The 20,418-nt window shown below is 36.3% G+C and overlaps 2 protein-coding genes across 2 annotated transcripts in view; both read right to left on the bottom strand.

Annotated features, from left to right (window-relative positions):
* LOC115928206 (NLR family CARD domain-containing protein 3-like) overlaps nt 1-17,960 on the bottom strand; it is a 34,412-nt gene extending 16,452 nt beyond the window's left edge. Inside the window, exons 1-6 of the mRNA XM_030995161.1 lie at nt 17,701-17,960; nt 15,541-17,123; nt 11,846-12,016; nt 8,539-8,706; nt 6,409-6,576; nt 921-1,088 (exon numbers count right to left, since the gene is read on the bottom strand). Coding sequence (XP_030851021.1) covers nt 921-1,088; nt 6,409-6,576; nt 8,539-8,706; nt 11,846-12,016; nt 15,541-17,123; nt 17,701-17,920 — 2,478 coding nt within the window. The 5' untranslated portion in view covers nt 17,921-17,960. The remainder of the gene's footprint in view (nt 1-920; nt 1,089-6,408; nt 6,577-8,538; nt 8,707-11,845; nt 12,017-15,540; nt 17,124-17,700) is intronic.
* Nucleotides 17,961-18,427: 467 nt separating this feature from the next.
* LOC115928168 (daf-12-interacting protein 1-like) lies at nt 18,428-20,181 on the bottom strand. Its single transcript, XM_030995046.1, has 2 exons — nt 19,167-20,181; nt 18,428-18,592 (listed from the first exon to the last, which is right to left on the bottom strand). Exons 1-2 carry the CDS (start codon nt 19,947-19,949, stop codon nt 18,428-18,430), a joined length of 948 nt encoding a protein of 315 aa, XP_030850906.1. The 5' UTR covers nt 19,950-20,181.
* Between the last annotated feature and the right edge of the window lie 237 nt (nt 20,182-20,418).

Below are 20,418 nucleotides of genomic sequence, written 5' to 3'. Positions count from 1 at the left end.
TGGCGGAGGAGGAGGGGGGGGGGGGGTGTGGACGATCCACATATTGGATGTCAAGTCGTAATTTGTTATAATAGTTACATTGTATCGGATAAACAATTGCTGACATTACACTTCTTAAAAATAATTTTAAACATTACATCATGCTTCAGTTGCCATCGTCATTATTTTATAAAAGCAATACGTTTTTCTGCAATTTGATTTAGAACAAAATATTGAAAAAATAATTGTGCATAACAGAAAAGTGTGAAATAAAATGTACATGAAACACTTTGCATTTTCCAAAGGGTTTCAGATATAATACAAACGGGGACAAAGAGATTTGACTTTTCATTTTTGTAGGTTTTTATATTTAACTATTTAGTCTCATCAGCATTCACAATTGATATAACTGTCTTTCCATCAGTATTTCCGTAGCACTTCGAATTGTCATATGAAATGAAAAATATGGTCAATATTATTCACTATCAATCATATAATCTTCATTCTGTTTTTGTATAATGACAGCAATTCACTTTTCGCATCCTCTTCATGAAAGGATCATCTTTTCTTACCTGCTTCCTCTTAATGGTGTACCAATAGGGAGAGTAAAATTGTATACTTGCGTTTCACTATGTAGGAAAGAGTACATCTCAGTATAACAAAATTATGTAGTGATTTGCTAAGAGTCCAAACAATGCCTCCTATTCATCCAAGCGTGGACACATACCACACAAGAATGATACCAAATGAATTGGGATGAAACACTCTTTCATGAAATGTATAATAATTTACTGGTCATAGATGATTTTTTAAATAATTAGCAATTTTCTAAGTGTAAACTTTTTTTTGCCTCACACGGTATAGGAAAGAATGCACCTCCAGTATAACAAAAACATGTAGTGATTTGCTAAGAGTCTAACAAAATATGATCAAATCAATACCTTTGCAGATGATGCCATCGATGACGATGTTGAGTAGAGGTCATCGTGATACTGACCGCAGAGTTTCAGGTCCTTCAGATGAGTCATCTTACAGATGAACTGAGCGAGATCACGTGATGCTGAGGGACGGTCATTGAGATCATCAGAGCGGATGTCAAGAGTCTCAATCTGTATGATAGCAACAATATGTTGAATGAATACTAATAACAACCATATAATACTATATTCTAGAATCAACAATTCGTTTTAAATTATATTAATATCGTTGCCACAATGAAAAACTCTCATTACAATCACATTTATTATGTTTATGATGTACAAGTCTTGACACCTGAAATAAGTACTTATTTCGGTAGTTCCTCGATTGTTTTGAGACCGATATAATGGTGTTTATTCATATAAATGATAGGTATTAAACGACAGAGGTGACAACAATGCTTTTGATTGATCCAATCGGGACTGTGGGCATTACTGATAAAGAAAATGATAATATTTTCTAGATCACATTGATCTGTTGACTGAGGGAGTAGTGGGTAAATTTGAATGAAGGACTTGGCTCATGATCTAAAGTCATACAAAACAAAAGAGAAGAAATCAACGCAAAGCGTAGCATCCCCTTGCCGGGTACAATTCACCTTAATTGAGCAATGTTTGCATATTCAATGGGATGTGAACTTTGAGCTTTGATGTATGTACTCAACACCATTACTTACGTTATTGGATTAAAAAAACATTTTCGCATATATCTAAGAAGGCATTTTCGCATATTTCATGAGCTATAACCTTTGTCTTTTGACCTACATACTCCGAAATTAAAGTGAAGGTTGAGTTCTGGGAAGAGGTGAAAAATAATTTGTGAGCGTTATCATTCTTATCATGCAAGTGTGGAAGAACATCAGATCAGACATGTTCCCTGAAACGCATGGCTCTTCAAATGCCTTCATATTCAAAATATGTCATGTAACATCGTAAAACTCGGGGGTAGGATTTTTACGCCACGTGTTCGTGTAGTCACATATACATCTTTCTGTGTACAGTGTTTGTAACTTTACCAAGACTTGGCCAAATTTCTTATCATTTTGATGATTCCAGAACCTTGCAATACACACAAATTACTATATGCTAGATGATCAACCTTTTCTTGTGGATTCCACACCGTTTCTTTCACAATGCAATCGCATGACCAGAACTCATCTTCATCTTTAAACATAGGCTGTATTTTAAAACCACGTGCCTTCATATCAAATTTCATTTACATCCGTTAAACATTAAAGTTATCAAACGGAAACCAGATTTTTTACGGAAGGACAGAAGGAAGGACGTGCGGCAGCTTTACTACATGTATATCGACTTCGACTTCGTCGACGAGGGGTTTAATAATACAAGAAGGCATAACGGTCACAAACCAGTGCTCAACTACACTACTCTACATGGAAAATGCGGGCTTTTAATCGGGGGAAATCAGAACAACCTGATTATGTTATCGACAACGTTATAGTGATGGATCAATGATTGTAAGAGAACAGGGAATTTTATCCCGCGGTCATATGATCTGGTAATTTCACTGATCCTACTACATTCATACGTCTGAATGAGTTAGGGCTGGTGGATGGGAAAGGGGGTGATCCATATACTGGATTTCAAGTCTTAATCTGTTATAAAAGTAACATTGTATTCGATAAACAATTGCTGACATTAAATACATACAAATATTGTTATACTTTACATCATGAGACAGTTGCCATCCTCAGGCGCGGCTCCAGGATTTCTTAGGGGTGGTGGCCCAACTTTGATTTTTTTTTTTTTTTTTTTTTTTTTTTTTTTAAATAATAAGAGTCCTAAAATATATGATCACATCTATACCTTTGCAGATGATGCCATCGACAATGATGTTGAGTAGAAGTCATCGTGACACTGACCGTGGAGTGTCAGGTCCTTCAGATGAGTCATCTTACAGATGAACTGAGCTTGATCACGTGATGCCGAGGGACGTTCATTGAGTTTAGCAGATTTGATGGTAAGAGTCTCAATCTGTTATGATAGCAACATTGTGTTGAATGAATAATAACAACCAAATACAACTATATTCAAGAATTAAAAATTCGTTTTAAATTATATTAATATCGTTGCCACAATGAAAGACTCTCATTACAATCACATTTATTAGGTTTATGATGTACAAGTCTTGACACCTGAAATAAAGTACTAATTTCGGTAGTTTCCCGATTCTTTTGAGACCGATTCAATGGTGTTTATTCACAAATGATCGGCAACGAAAGAGGTGATGAATATGTTTTTGATTGATCCAATCGGAACTCTTGGCAGTACGGATTTTAAAACAATAATAATATTTCTAGCTCATATTGACCTGTTGACTGAGGGAGTAGTGGGGAAATATGAATGAAGGACTTGGCTCATGATCTAAAGTCTTACAGAACAAAAGAGAAAAAGAAGAAGGCAGAACGGTGGTCGCAACGCAGTCACCAAACAGACTACTCTTGAAGGAAAGTGTGTGCTTTCAATGGGGGGATAGTCTGAAGTCCCTGATTATGTTATTGACGACATTATAATAGTGAATCCATGAATGTCAGAGAAGAGGGCATTTTTCCCCGGGCATATGATCGGGTAATTTTACTGACCCTTCTACATTTTCACGTCGGAATGAGCGAGGGTGGTGGTGACTGGTCTGGGAGGGGGAGGGGGAGTGATCCACATACTGGATGTCAAGTCTTAATCTGTTATAAAAGTAACATTGTATTCGATAAACAATTGCTGACATTAAAATACATACAAATATTGTTATACTTTACATCATGAGACAGTTGCCATCCTCATGCGCGGCTCCAGGATTTCTTAAGGGTGGTGGCCCATATTTTATTTTATTATTTTTTTTTTTTTTTTTTTTTTTTTTTCAAATAAGAGTCCTAAAATATATGATCACATCTATACCTTTGCAGATGATGCCATCGATGACGATGTTGAGTAGAAGTTATCGTGATAATGATTGTGGATTGTCAGCTTCTTCAGATGAGACATCTTACAGATGAACTGAGCGAGATCACGTGATGCCGAAGGACGTTCACCGAGATCATCAGAGTCGATATTAAGAGTCTCAATCTGTTATGATAGCAACATTATGTTGAATGAATACTAATAACAACCATATAATACTATATTCTAGAATCAACAATTCGTTTTAAATTATATTAATATCGTTGCCACAATGAAAAACTCTCATTACAATCACATTTATTATGTTTATGATGTACAAGTCTCGACACCTGAAATAAGTACTTATTTCGGTAGTTCCTCGATTGTTTTGAGACCGATATAATGGTGTTTATTCATATAAATGATAGGTATTAAACGACAGAGGTGACAACAATGCTTTTGATTGATCCAATCGGGACTGTGGGCATTACTGATAAAGAAAATGATAATATTTTCTAGATCACATTGATCTGTTGGCTGAGGGAGTAGTGGGTAAATATGAATGAAGGTCTTGGCTCATGATCTAAAGTCATACAAAACAAAAGAGAAGAAATCAACGCAAAGCGTAGCATCCCCTCGCCGGGTACAATTCACCTTAATTGAGCAATGTTTGCATATTCAATGGGATGTGAACTTTGAGCTTTGATGTATGAGCTCAACACCATTACTTACGTTATTGGATTAAAAAAACATTTTCGCGTATATCTAAGAAGGCATTTTCGCATATTTAATGAGCTATAACATTTGTCTTTTGACCTACATACTCCGAAATTAAAGTGAAGGTTGAGTTCTGGGAAGAGGTGAAAAATAATTTGTGAGCGTTATCATTCTTATCATGCAAGTGTGGAAGAACATCAGATAAGACATGTTCCCTGAAAAGCATGGCTCTTCAAATGCCTTCATATTCTAAATATGTCATGTAACATCGTAAAACTCGGGGGTAGGATTTTTACGCCACGTGTTCGTGTAGTCACATATACATCTTTCTGTGTACAGTGTTTGTAACTTTACAAAGACTTGGCCAAATTTCTTATCATTTTGATGATTCCAGAACCTTGCAATACACACAAATTCTTATATGCTAGATGATCAACCTTTTCTGGTCGATTCCACACCGTTTCTTTCACATTGCAATTGCATGACCAGAACTCATCTTCATCTTTAAACATAGGCTGTATTTTAAAACCACTTGCCTTCATATCAAATTTCATTAAAATCCGTTAATTATTATTAAAGTTATCAAACGGAAACCAGATTTTTTACGAAGGACAGAAGGAAGGACGTGCGGCAGCTTTACTACATGTACTGTATATCGCCTCCGACTTCGTCGACGAGGGGTTTAATAATACAAGAAGGCATAACGGTCACAAACCAGTGCTCAACTACACTACTCTACATGGAAAATGCGGGCTTTTAATCGGGGGGAAATCAGAACAACCTGATTATGTTATCGAATACATCATAGTGATGGATCAATGATTGTAAGAGAAGAGGGGATTTTTCATCCCGCGGTCATAATTATTATGATCCGGTAATTTTACTGATCCTATTACATTTAAACGTCGGAATGAATGAGGGGTGGCGGAGGAGGAGGGGGGGGGGGGGTTGGACGATCCACATATTGGATGTCAAGTCGTAATCTGTAATAATAGTTACATTGTATTGGATAAACAATTGCTGACATTACACTTCTTAAAAATAATTTTAAACATTACATCATGCTTCAGTTGCCATCGTCATTATTTTATAAAAGCAATACGTTTTTCTGCAATTTGATTTAGAACAAAATATTGAAAAAATAATTGTGCATAACAGAAAAGTGTAAAATATAATGTACATGAAACATTTTGCATTTTCCAAAGGGTTTCAGATATAATACAAAGGGGACAAAGAGATTTGACTTTTCATTTTTGTAGGTTTTTAAATTTAACTATTTAGTCTCATCAGTATTCACAATTGATATAACTGTCTTTCCATCAGTATTTCCGTAGCACTTCGAATTGTCATATGAAATGAAAAATATGGTCAATATTATTCACTATCAATCATATAATCTTCATTCTGTTTTTGTATAATGACAGCAATTCACTTTTCGCATCCTCTTCATGAAAGGATCATCTTTTCTTACCTGCTTCCTCTTAATGGTGTACCAATAGGGAGAGTAAAATTGTATACTTGCGTTTCACTATGTAGGAAAGAGTACATCTCAGTATAACAAAATTATGTAGTGATTTGCTAAGAGTCCAAACAATGCCTCCTATTCATCCAAGCGTGGACACATACCACACAAGAATGATACCAAATGAATTGGGATGAAACACTCTTTCATGAAATGTATAATAATTTACTGGTCATAGATGATTTTTTAAATAATTAGCAATTTTCTAAGTGTAAACTTTTTTTTGCCTCACACGGTATAGGAAAGAATGCACCTCCAGTATAACAAAAACATGTAGTGATTTGCTAAGAGTCTAACAAAATATGATCAAATCAATACCTTTGCAGATGATGCCATCGATGACGATGTTGAGTAGAAGTCATCGTGATACTGACCGCAGAGTTTCAGCTTCTTCAGATGAGTCATCTTACAGATGAACTGAGCGAGATCACGTGATGCTGAAGGACGGTCATTGAGATCATCAGAGCGGATGTCAAGAGTCTCAATCTGTTATGATAGCAACATTATGTTGAATTATTACTAATAGCAACCAAATAATAATCTTTTTAAGAAACAACAATTTGTTTTAATTGATATCGATGCCACAATGAAAAACTCTTAACACAATACACGTGGCTACGTGCCTGCCAGTGGGCTGAGCCCCGGAAGCTCTTGGGTTTCAGGTATTTTATTACGGTCAGATGAGCATCCAGGGGACTACCTTTGGGCCCTTGGTGGGGTCCGGGAGCGGAGCTCTCGTGAACTCTGGGGTTTTCGGCATTTAATTAAGGTCAGATGAGCATATTTTGATACCTCATTTGTGACATTGGCAGGTCACTTATTTTTTCTCTCTCTCTTTCTTTCTTTTTCTCTGTAACATACTTTGTCAAAAAGTGACGGGGGCTCGAGCCCCCGATCCCAGCCGTTTTGCAAATCATGACATAATGGCTTCTAAATAAGCATATTTTTCGCCCGACTGTAAATTTGGGAATTTCTAATTTTTCAACAAACGCATAAAAAGGTATGACTTACAAAAACCGGGAAATCATGTCATTTCAGCAACATTTTTAAATCACTGGTATCGAATAAGAAATACCCCCCCCCCCCCTCCCCCCATCAGTACGCCAGCGTTCAGGGGCTCATGTCTTCTCACCTCTATAACAAAAAACAGACCCTCCCGCTTCCGGCGCCTATGACCAAAAGGATACATAAATAATACAAACAGGGACGGACTGATTCGGTTCATCATTAGTGAAGTTCTGTAAATTAAACTATTTTGTCTCATCAGTATTCACAATTGAAATAGCTGTCTCTCCATTAGTAATTCCGTAGCATTTCGAATTGACATATGAAATTTGAAATATGGTTTATATCATGCACATTTAATCTCATAATCTTCACATGTTTTTGTATTATGACGGAAATTCACTTTTAGGATCCACTTCCTGAAACGATCAACTTTTGCTACCTGCTTCTCCTTCACGGTGTTCCAATGGAGAGAGTAAAATTGTACACTTGCGTTTGACTATACAGTGCATCCCAGAAAAAACGAAACCGAGAATTATCGATGTTTTATCGTAACTTAATCACAATTATAATTGATAAATGACACATATATATGTAAAGCTTAGATCCTCTTCTTTCATTTTGTGCAACTCGTATAATCCATATTTCACGCATGAGTGATTAAAATGAATTTGAAGAGAGGAAAACAAAAAGTCATTTGGCGGACGGTATCTGAATTTCAAAGAGAAAATCACATTTCTAGAAAGTTGAGTTTCTGCCCTTTCATAAGACATCTTAGTCCGGAAAAATGAGCTTGGAATAAAAAAAGTTCTGTTTGTTTAAAGCAGTGCATGCATTTCCATAATTTTATTAAACGAATTTGTTTTCACTGACTGTCTGCTGTAGCAACAAACAGAATTAACAAAAGACTTAACTCTGTTTCGTTGACAAACGGCCGTAGATGAAAGACTTCATGCATGGCTGATTGTCAACGCAACGGAGTTAAGTCTTTTGTCAATTCTGCTTGTTGCTACGGCAGGGAGCCAATGAAAACTAATTCGTTTGATAAAATTATGGAACTGCAAGCACTATTTAAACAAACAGAACTTTGTCATTCCTTGCTCATTTTTCATGATTGAGGTGTCATATGAAAGGACAGAAACTCGACTTTTAGAAATAATATTTTTTCTTTGAAATTCAGATACCGTCCGCCAAATGACTTTTTGGTTTCCTCTCTTCATATTCATTTTTATCACTCATGCATGATATATGCATCATATGAGTTGCATTAAATGAAAGAGAAGAATCTAAGCTTTCTAAATATGTGTCATTTATTAATTATAAATGTGACTAAGTTATGATAAAACATCGATAGTTCTCGGTTTCATTTTTTCTGGGACGCACTGTCAAAAAAACATGAAGTGTGTTGCTAAGAGTCCAAACAAAATATGATCAATTCAATACCTTTGCAGATGATGCCATCGATGACGATGTTGAGTAGAAGGCATCGTGATACTGACCCTTGAGTGTCAGCTTCTTCAGATGAGTCATCTTACAGATGAATTGAGCGAGATCACGTGATGCAGAGGGACGTTCACTGAGATCATCAGAGTGAATGTCAAGAGTCTCAATCTGTTGTAATAGCACGACATCATGTTGGATACACAATTGCTGACATTATTATAACATTACATTTTTTTGCTTCCACTAAAAGCGTAATTTTTTTCCTAATTGTTTTTTTTATCAACGGCGTACTAGTTTATACAGTAAAATCATCCAATTTAGTTTGACTATCGAAATGAGTAAACTTCCAATGGATCCCCGCACCCGTCATCTCGGCAATTTCATGCCTCTCCTCTGTCCCGTAATGAGCAATATATTTGTCCCTGATATGCATTCGAAAAACAAATTATATAGCGTGAATCAATTGTGCAGAATTTGTAATTCAATGCATTTTTCAGAAGACTCTATATTCTAGTCTCTAGACATGTCTGGACTCTTGAAAACGATACAATATTGGAGAAATACGTTCCTTTATAAAAAGTAAAAATATTCATTTCAGTTTATAAATCTTAAAGATGCAAACATAAATTTGCATTAAGTATGCATCTGGAAATTACATATTTATTAATGTTCATCTGTACAAGCATAGAAGAAATAGATTCATTACAAGGGTAAAGGAAAGGGAAAAGAGGAAAATAAAGCAAGTGTTTGAGTGTGTGGCAAAGAGAGAGGGAGAGAGAAAGAGAGAGCAAGTTGCTTTTGCACCAGCTTTTCGTTGTTAAGTGAGTTCCTATATTTTGGACCGTGTTTCGAGACGAATACGAGTGAGAGGAAGGTGGAAATGATTGGATTGTCTGGTTGGGTATTGTAATAATGGTATGTACAGATATTTAACATGTACAGATTTAAACATGCTTAGTTAAAAAATACATAACATCACGACAATAGGTACTGGAAATATATGAGTTTTAAATAAGAAAAGTTTAGCTTTGGATTTAGCTTTTTTATAAATTATTCTAATGGCTATCTGTTTTAAAACAGTAATTGTACTGGTAGGGCTTTAATAGTGTTCTCAAGATCCGTTATCGAATATTCCCAGACTATTGCAACGGTTGCCATAATAGTCACCTTTAAGGAGAAAATAAATGACATGAGTTGATGAATATCAGCGATGAAAATAAAATTTTGCAACATAAAAGTGAATATAAAGATGCAAAGAGTCAAGCTATGGTTATACAATTTAGCCATCACTAATCCAAAAGCATAATCTTCTCCTTTTTTTGCAAACAATGTTATTTATAATGCTAAATGTATTATTCATTGCGGATATAGTATCAAAAATAATATCGCTAGTGACATTCGTTTGTTTCGCAAATCGCAATGTATGGTCAACAAGGGATCTGAAAGATCACGACGTTTCGTGTGCCTCTGCTACACTTCGTCACGTGATAAAATAAATTGTACGCAAGCGTATTTTATATTATACGGGTGGACCGGGTGGACCGGGTGTCAAATAATTAGAACAATAACGGACAAGGCCTATTGGTCGAAGCACACGGGTGCTCAACCAATCAACGGGCCGCTGGATCGATGCGGGGCGGCTTGACGGGGAGTGTCATGGCGGCGTATCGTACGCATCCAAAATAGACGTATTAACCCTCCGTGTGTACCAATGTCAGGCTACGGGAAAGACACGGAGTCTCGTCATGCTACACACCCTTTAATATAGTGGTCCGGGATTTCCTAAAAGTGTAAGGGCATCTTTTTGCCGGGGAATAAGATTCATTAATCACACTGACTCTCTCGTATTTTTGCGATCGGGGAGAAACAAAAATCATTATAAACATTGATATCTTGTTTTCTTCCTCGATCCTTTACCATTCACTAAAGTTAGGGCAAGTCCACTAAAAAAATAAATTACTTTCAATAAAAGCAGAAATATTGATAGTAATATGTTTTTGTGTGGATGCACTAATATAGAGTAATTTGTTTCAGTTAATTGATGAAAATTAAAATTTTGATAAACTATTTATATAAAAATCAATGATTATGAATTCATTCAGAAAATAGTATCAATTTTTTCAAAGTTCATGAAAGATTTTGTGAAATGCCATGCACGCAATATGATCCAAATCAAATCACATAACCTGGTCAAAGGAATGGGAAAATCAAGGTTTGGTGGATAAAAAGGGACACGAATGGGATAAACACATAAGCAATTGTTAAATAGTGAGGCAATGACGTCATAAACTGATAACCAAATTGGCAATATGCGTAGTGGTTTTCTAAGTTCCGTAGTTTTTAACAAATTCACAATTTCATTATTAGTTATCCGACTTTACTCAATTTGTTTTGGCTCTGTTTTGCTTATGTTTTTCTGCATATATGAAAAGCAAATTATTTTTGGAACGGGCTTATCCTTTAAATTAGGGAAGAATTGGGGAGTTAAGATTAGAGTGATCAAAAATGACGAAAATAATTGATTTGGCAACCCACTGGTTTAAATCATTAAATGTAACATCAAACATAAATAGTTTAAAGATACTAAGTCCCTTTTGCAGCCAACATCAAATTCTGTAGAACTTTGCAGGAATTATGAATATGTCATGTTTGTCCCATCTGTGATATTTAAACATTAGCAGTGTCATAATATTCAAATTATACAAGGATATCCGTTTACCTTCTAGCCTTTACTGTCAGACACTATTTAGTGACTGACTGACATTTTTTCTTCTTCTTTGGTAATAACATACCTAAAATGAGCTGTAACAGGAACATGGGCATTTCTCTACATCAATAACCCACTTGTAATGGCCATAATAAGACTGATTGAATCTTCGTGCAGCACAAAACGTACGACCATTCGGTAAAAGGGTCTGAAAATCTGACTATTGCTTAGGTGATTGCAATCACTTTAGTCGATTCGACAACTACTGGTCGTTATTTTTCCAGTAAAAGCCTTTTTAAAGCCCTTTCGTTTTGAGGGAAGTTCTAAATTAGTATTGTCTTTCAAATGCCGTTGGAATTTAACCTTTTCATTTTTTTTAATGTAATATTCTCTCTTTTTTGTACTAAAAATGAATTCAAGATGTTTGAAATTAAAGTACTTTTGTAAAACCAAATCTCTGTTTCCCAGTTTTCTCCTCAGTCATTTCGATCTTATGACACCAGGAAAACTATTATCCTGACTGAATGTGGCATCCATTTTTTTAAAAGAATGACGTACCAAATAAACGACAACGTGGATGATACAAAGATTTATACTGACCTTGGAATCGACTGCTTTATTCGCAAGCACCGAGTAGAAAATATCATGCATAGTACCAGTAACTTGAGTAAGATCGATCGTAACAGATCTCAGTGATCGTGATGAGCACATGAATTCAGCCAGGTCCTCTGAAGCCGTGCGTCCACATGGCTTCTTGATAATCAGGTCATCCTGCAATGAACATGTACACAAATAATATAGTGAGGCTAGAAACGTAAACATCAACATAATAGTATATTATCCTGATTAATCACCTTCATTGATACTGATGTTTTAATAAGCTTTTTTTTCCCCTTCCATTTTCCGTTTGGTTCCTATTTTGTTTTCATAATCTAGATATCGATATGAATATCAAATAATATCTTAACAACATTACGCATTTTAAAGGAACTATTGTGATCTCACAAAATATTTAAAAAATGGGTTCAGTACGTTATCTCATAATAATTTAAGTTAGCGTTTTATCATATTGTTTTGAACAGTATACACTTGGAAATCCTATTGGGATTGGTGATATTAATAGCGTTATTGTATTAAACAAGGTTTCATTGCAAATACATTCAAGACGGGTTGTACTGCAATAACAATTAATTACAACTCCTATTAATAGACTAAAGTCCCAATACTTATTAATTCTTGTTAATAATAGTTCATTTTGTTCGTGTACATTGCAGTGTTCAAATTAAAAGCGATGATCGGAGTTTTACCCATGCTAGAACCATAGAAGTTGCTTTAAACATGCTCCTGATTTAATAAAATGTATTCTATCAAGCTTCTGGGTGAATTTGGGTGACGAGAAGTTTGTACAGTATGCATTGCCTTATTAGTGCATGTTGGGGTTCAAAGCATCGTTCGTATACACATTATATATTTACAGTCATATGTTCAAACCAAATTGAGTTGCATTAAATGAAAGAGAAGAATCTAAGCTTTCCAAATATGTGTCATTTATTAATTATAAATGTGACTAAGTTATGATAAAACATCGATAGTTCTCGGTTTCATTTTTTCTGGGACGCACTGTCAAAAAAACATGAAGAGTGTTGCTAAGAGTCCAAACAAAATATGATCAATTCAATACCTTTGCAGATGATGCCATCGATGACGATGTTGAGTAGAAGGCATCGTGATACTGACCCTTGAGTGTCAGGTCCTTCAGATGAGTCATTTTAAAGATGAATTGAGCGACATCACGTGATGCAGAGGGACGTTCACTGAGATCACCAGAGTGAATGTCAAGAGTCTCAATCTGTTGTAATAGCACGACATCATGTTGGATACACAATTGCTGACATTACTATACTGAATTATATATAACATTACATTTTTTTGCTTCCACTAAAAGCTTAATTTTTTTCCTAATTGTTTTTTTATCAACGGCGTACTAGTTTATACAGTAAAATCATCCAATTTAGTTTGACTATCGAAATGAGTAAACTTCCAATGGATCCCCACACCCGTCATCTCGGCAATTTCATGCCTCTCCTCTGTCCCGTAATGAGCAATATATTTGTCCCTGATATGCATTCGAAAAACAAATTATATAGCGTGAATCAATTATGCAGAATTTGTAATTCAATGCATTTTTCAGAAGACTCTATATTCTTGTCTTTAGACATGTCTGGACTCTTGAAAGGATACAATATTGGAGAAATATTTTCCTTTATAAAAAGTAAAAATATTAATTTTAGTTTTTGTAAAGCTTAAAGATGCATACGTAAATTTGCATAAGGTATGCATATGGAAATTACATATTTATGAATGTTCAAGTTTACCAGCATAGAGAGGAATAGAATCATAACAAAATGGTCAGACTAAATTTTTTTTTTTATGTAGAAACTTTTTATAATTGTTTAATATTATGTAATTGTTGATTTTGAATTATGATAATTGTATGCGTTAAAACAAATATTTTGCCTTATTTGAACTTTATCAGAGGACGTAAAAGCTATTGGCTTGATTTCTATAACCAAACACAACTATTCTTTCCCAGGGAAGAATTTTCTGTCTCCACTACTCATCAACTGCTGATATATATTGGGAATTGTTTTTTTTGTTTTGTTAAGTATTTAAAAAAAAAAAGTAATATGTATTCTCAATTATTTCTTAAGTATGGATTTTTAATGAATTCCTAACATTAATATGAAAACGCTATTCGCAATTCTGCCTGTTCGTGAATGTATCATACATTAGGTGTTAATTTTATATGATTCACATGTTATGACCTTTGTGATAATTTATTTGTGATAGCAGAGCATGTGGAAAGATATGCTTTTATATTACATGCCTCAAAACATAGTTAAAATAATTTGAGATTGGGTCATTAAAATAATTAGAAACACCCTAAACAGACATTTTGACAACAAAAACAAAAAAGTGTGATGGGGTAGGTGCAAAAATTGTCTCCACCCCATCGGAAAAGTAATTGAAAACGTCAAGGATAGGTGCTAAACGGGGTTGAAATAGTGAAAGAGAAAGAGAGAGAGAAAAAGAAAGAAAAAGAGAAATATATTTGTTATTGTTGTTGAATATTTCTATTTGGTTCCCTACATGCGTGCCATAGACGTTTTAAATTTAAATTTGTTTTTCTATAAGCAAATTTCTGTTTCCCAGTATTTTCCTAAATTATTTCAATCCTGACTGAATTTGGCATCCATTTTTTTTAAAGAATGATGTACCAAATAAACGACAACGTATATAAAGATTCATACTGACCTTGGAATTGACTGCTTTATTCGCAAGCACCGAGTAGAATACGTCATGCATAGTACCAGTAACTTGAGTAAGATCGACCTTCACAGATCTCAGTGATCTAGATGAGCACATGAATTCAGCCAGGTTCTCTGAAGCCGTGCGTCCACATGGCTTCTCAATAATCAGATCATCCTGCAATTACATGTACACAAATAATATTGTGAGGCTGGAAACATAAACCATCAACATAATAATATATTATCCTGATTAATCACCTGCATTGATACTGATTTTGTAATAAGTTTGTTTTCTTCTTCAATTTTCCGTTTGGTTCTTATTCTGTTTTCATAATCTACATGTATGAACATCAAATAATACAATAATAACATTATGCATTTTAAAGAAATTATTGTGATCTCACAAAATATTTAAAAAATGGGTTCAGTACGTTATCTCATAATAATTTAAGTTAGCGTTTTATCATATTGTTTTGAACAGTATACACTTGGAAATCCTATTGGGATTGGTGATATTAATAGCGTTATTTTATTAAACAAGGTTTCATTGCAAATACATTCAAGACGGGTTGTACTGCAATAACAATTAATTACAACTCCTATTAACAGACTAAAGTCCTAATACTCATTGATTCTTGTTAATAATAGTTCATTTTGTTCGTGTACATTGCAGTGTTCAAATTAAAAGCGATGATCGGAATTGAACCCATGCTAGAACCATAAAAGTTACTTTAAACATGCTCCTGATTTAAATAAAATGTATTCTATCAAGCTTCTGGGTGAATTTGGGTGTGACGAGAAGTTTTTACAGTATGCATTGCCTTATTAGCGCATGTCGGGGTTCAAAGCATCGTTCGTATACACAGTATGTATACAGTCATGTGTTCAAACCAAACGAGGTCATCCTATTAAAGTCTTTCACTCAAAGAGATCAAACAAAGATAAAATGCATACGTTGCTACAATTCGATGTTACTTTCCTTACCACTTCGCGATGATTCATGATGAAAATATGCCCTGATACTGTGTGTGCCTGCATCTCCTTGGTGATCCTCAGTGTCTTTCTGGACGCAGTCGATAGATGATCCGCCACTGCTTTGGCCACTGCTTGGTCTTGGCTCTCATATGCTACGTCTACGATGAAGTCATCATCAATATGGCCCAATGGGCTCTCTCTTTTCGACGACATGAGACGAGATACGATATCCAAGCCGACCTCCTTCTGCTGGGCCGAGGTGAAGTACAGTAGGTAGCGGTATTCCACTGCGCGGGGTATGATATTCGCTATCAACCTGTCATACTCATTACGGTTTGACTTGTTAAGAGATGCAAGATACATTCCTGATAGATACTCCTGGAAGAGCTTATGGGGAAACTGCACTGATTGGACTAATGAAGTCGGAGTATTTCTTCTCTCTCGCCTCGGAAGAATTTTCTTCTCTCTGGTGAGTACACCAACTTTGCAACCTACATCGATGGACACTGGATAGCTCTGAAACTCTTCTTCTGTGAATACTAACCGTCGCTCGAGAAGTCCCTGGAAGGCAATGCGGCCGATGTGAATCAGGTGATGACGAATATCTGAACAATGTTCACTTAATTTGCCTCCAACAATACCTGAAGATGGAATGTGCTTTGATAGGTAATGATCAACTAAAAAGTCAATCATCTGATTGAAGAGCTGGGAAAATGTTTGCAGCTTGGACATTGCCTCTCGACGCTCTCCATCAAACTCTTTCCACATGATACACAGCATGGCTGTGTATATAGGGTATGGGGCCATGTTCTCTCTGATCACATCGTTGTTTGATATGAATTGGCTCAGATCTTCAGAGGAAGCTGCGTCTGGATGAAAGAACTTGGTGATGTAAGAAGAGAGGTTTTCAGCAGAGAAACCTTCCACAGCAATGAAAGCAAACACCTTTCTGAGATCGGCATTCTTCCTAATCTCATCTGATCTCCATTGTCTCGATGTGATTAGTACTGTCCCTGACTTGAACAGACGATTGAGAGTGATCAGGGCGATTTGCTGATTGCTGTCAAGGTCGACAGCAAACTCATCTAGGCCGTCCAGGACAAGAAAGACGTCTTTCGGATTCGAGAGGATGTGCTTGTCTAGCTGTTTGGCTGTAACCGGATTGTCTTCTGGAAGATACGACTTCACTATCTCTCCAACAGTTCTGGCCTCTGCCTTACGAAGTAGGATGACAAGAACCAGTTTGAAATCTTGGTATCCTTTTCCGTTGATCCAATCCCAAGCGATCTTGGCGCAAAAAGTGGTCTTTCCTACACCCCCTTCACCTTCTACCAGCAAGCGTTTGGGATAGGTTCCGTTGACTTTGGTCCTGAGGAGGTTGTCGTAGAGAAGCGGTGTCTTGAGATTTGTACCTTTGTCTTCTTCCATCAACGTTAGATTGGTGAAGATACGTTTAAATTCAAGTACAAGTTCATTGTTCAGTGGATCGGCTTGAATCTGGCATAGATGAATTGCAAAATAGTGTTTGACCTCTTCAGCAACCCGTTGGATTTCCTCCTCTGTCATGGACGGTATGTGATCACCAACCTGACCTGTGATGAGATGGTGAAGAACGTTGTCTTTAAAATGACTAGAAAATATGACCAGTGTTTTAATATCACACAACAGCAGTACTAGCATCAGCAGCAACAACAACAACGGGGGAAAATTATGTAGCACAGTATCGTATCATCAGAATAAATAATTTCCTAAATCTCTATTTATATTTTCATTCGGATCAGGGGGAACCATTTTTTCTCCTAGGGGCTCTCACATTGTGTAATGGGTTGACGTTGTACCTTGAAATCAGTCCTCCAGGAAAGGATTATTTAGGTCAATGCTAGAATGTCAATCCCTTTCGATCAAAAAATGAGGTCCTGCGCAAAGTGACGTATAAAATGTGCATAATCTTGTACTTTTCATAACAAAACAAGTTAAAACGATTGTCTACTTTAAAAGGTACGCTCCTGGTTTGTTAGGCATACCATTCATCACGTTGCCTGTGTACGCATGTATATTCCCCGTGTCCACACACACAATTTTCATCGTATGGCTATCCCGAAACGTAATACCGTTTCCATGATAGCCATACGATGAAATTGTGCTGGTAACTTCTTGGTAATACTATACCTTTATGCACGCTATCAGCAAGCTGTACCAGCTTAATTCGTTGCAACGTGACCACCAACGTCTCCCTCGCCTCGCTTTCACGTACTCTCTTCCGCCATTCGTAAAGCATCTTATAGGTAGCATACAGAGTGTTGCCCATCTGATCTTTCTCAAACCGACTTAGTTCAGCCTCAGTGAATCCCAAAGCTAGCCCGACCTTCCTGAAATCTGATGGATCCATATTGTCAGCAAGGAGATATAGTTCGAGGTCGGTCAGGTTCCCAAGTCTAAATCATTAGACAAAAGAAAAAATAATAATATACAGCTTACATATATTTGTGAGGTTTTATAATCAAAGAACTTTCCTTCGATTATCATCTCGAGTGAATACCCTTATTTGCATTGTATTAAAACATTTTCCAACATTTGCTAGAATGCAAGCACTCTAAAAATATTGCAAAATATGGACCTGTTAACATGACGGAAATACGCGAAACTTCTACTGTCACCATTTGCTTTCATTGATCAATTGGTATATTCCAATTAAGTTTTTTACCAACAAATTCATTGGCCCGTATTCTGCCAAAATTTAAACCTCCTGGTGAGTTAAAACTTTAGTTCATAATCAGGTTTAAAATGGAAATTAGTCTGAAGTTTAATGAAGTTTATCTTTAAACGTGATCTCCTATCAAGGGTCGGGCGTACCTCAATTAACAGAATAAGGACCAAAGTCGCTCTTTCATTGTGCTTACTTATCATTTGGGCCAGGGTTTAGTTCTACATCACCGGATCTCAATAGAAGTATGTTGGTCATGTCTGGACAGTCATTCCCTTTCATTTCATCTGCTTCACAGCTGGTTGTCCCTGATCCGAGGACCGGATAGATCGGGGATTCATGATACTCCGTTACTTCCTAAGAATGAAGAAAGAAATTACGAATAGATGACACAATTTTAACTCTGTAAACTATATACATGCTATACTGAGATAACATCATTGCGCCACAGTGCATTTCTGGCGGGGATTTTTTATCAATGGTTTCTAGTTTATTCTTGAATTTATAATACAACAAATAGCGCTGACAGATGATAGAAGGATGTTTATGTAGCCATTGGACAAGATGGGCAGACAATTCGAGATATTCCGTTACTTCCAATTTTCAAAAGAATAATCAGACATTATTTGAAGAAAAAACATGTAGAATCACGGGAGTACATGAATTCTGTGAAAAGGGTTAAGAGCAATTTTACCACTATTTACGGTTGTCACAAACGTCAAACCTACACTTTTCACAGCAAATTTAGATAAGCTGTCCTCTATAATAGCTCCAATTTGCCTAGCTACCTGTTCTGGTTTAAGCCCCGTTTACAAAAAAAATTGTTTTATACGTTTTTTTTTATTCCGATTTATTGTTCGCATGTTTTTCTCACTGTTTTGTTTTTCTTTCTTTGATGTTTTTATGTGAGTAGTGAGGTTATTAATCATACCCTGATGGATGATGTTCTTTGGTCGGTATTATTCGTGGTATCTAGTCTGTGTTTAGGTGATAGGTCCGATGATTGGTCCTCTATCCCCGACGGTGCAGAGTCTGATGTTTCCTCCTTCTCTCGATTGATACGATCTGTCTCACCATGAACGTCTGCAGGTACTACATGTGAGTGCGACTCTGATGTGTCAACTTCAGGTTTGTCTGTTTTACTTATTTGGGCGGATTTCGGGGTGTATTCATGTGACATGAGATTAAGAGTTATGTCTTTATTGTCCATTTCGTCTTCTACACAGGGTTGGGGAACTGGAATTGTCACATCCGTGGAATCAGGGACAGGGTTGGTCTCTTTTTCAATTGAAGAACCACTGTTTTCAGCACATGAAGACTCAGAGTGAGAGACATCGTTATGACCGGGGTTATTTACATCGCACGGGAATCCACTCTCCTTGACAGTATCACACATTGGGCCGTCAGATTGTGAGAGAGTCGGTGAGCTTGCGTTACCTTTGCCATTGTTGACGTCACGTGAAGACCCTGTTTGAGCAGAAGATGCAGACTGACGGGCCGTGTTGCTTGGAGATCTATTCGCATCGGGCGAAGAGCCAGTGCGAGATGAGCTGTTACTCTCAGGATTGTTGTTTTCTTTGGGTGGCTCAGCATTCTTGTGTTTTTTAATTAAGTTGTGGAGTTTCCTCCAAAAGTAGTGGTAGTCATATTCTTTCCTCCGACGTCGCATAAACGTGCCGATCCTGACACGCCATTCACCAAGAGACACAGGCATGGTGACATCAGGATACTATGTTATTCAAGAGAGAAAAAAAATTAATGCAGAGTTAGTTCATGAGACGGGCAACATGACTTTGTATAAGAAAATAGTGTCAAATCTTTGTACGGATTTATCTTAACATGCCATGTATGGAATACGTATTGATTTTAAATTACATAATATCTCATCTTTGAAAGTCAATTTAATGCATGGTGCTTTAATGTAAATTTGCACAACTCTTTATATTCCGCAATCCCCTCGAGACAACTACCACCGGGAAAACGGGAAAAATGTCCTGAAGCTATCATGGCAAATGCTGAATATTTTCAAATACATGATGTCAGACAAATTAGACAGAGTAAAACAGAGCTACAATGGAGCATACTGGTTAGTGGGTGTGTATTATGTGCGCGTGTTGTTTGTATGTATGTGTACGTGTCTGTGCCTGCAACACAATGCCGCTGATACTTCTGATACAAATGGA

This window comes from Strongylocentrotus purpuratus, unplaced genomic scaffold (genome assembly GCF_000002235.5).
Source record: "Strongylocentrotus purpuratus isolate Spur 01 unplaced genomic scaffold, Spur_5.0 spur5_scaffold_21, whole genome shotgun sequence".
Taxonomy (NCBI): Eukaryota; Metazoa; Echinodermata; class Echinoidea; order Camarodonta; family Strongylocentrotidae; genus Strongylocentrotus; species Strongylocentrotus purpuratus.
Note: the sequence above shows the minus strand (reverse complement) of the source record. Positions and strands in the feature narration are given on the sequence as shown.

Bases quoted from the DNA above. Each gene is read 5' to 3' on its own strand.
- LOC115928168 (XM_030995046.1), bottom strand. From the start codon at position 19,949: ATGCCTGTGTCTCTTGGTGAATGGCGTGTCAGGATCGGCACGTTTATG. The intron at 18,593-19,166 runs GTATGATTAATA...CTTCATTCTTAG, and splicing joins AAAGAACATCATCCATCAGG to GAAGTAACGGAGTATCATGA.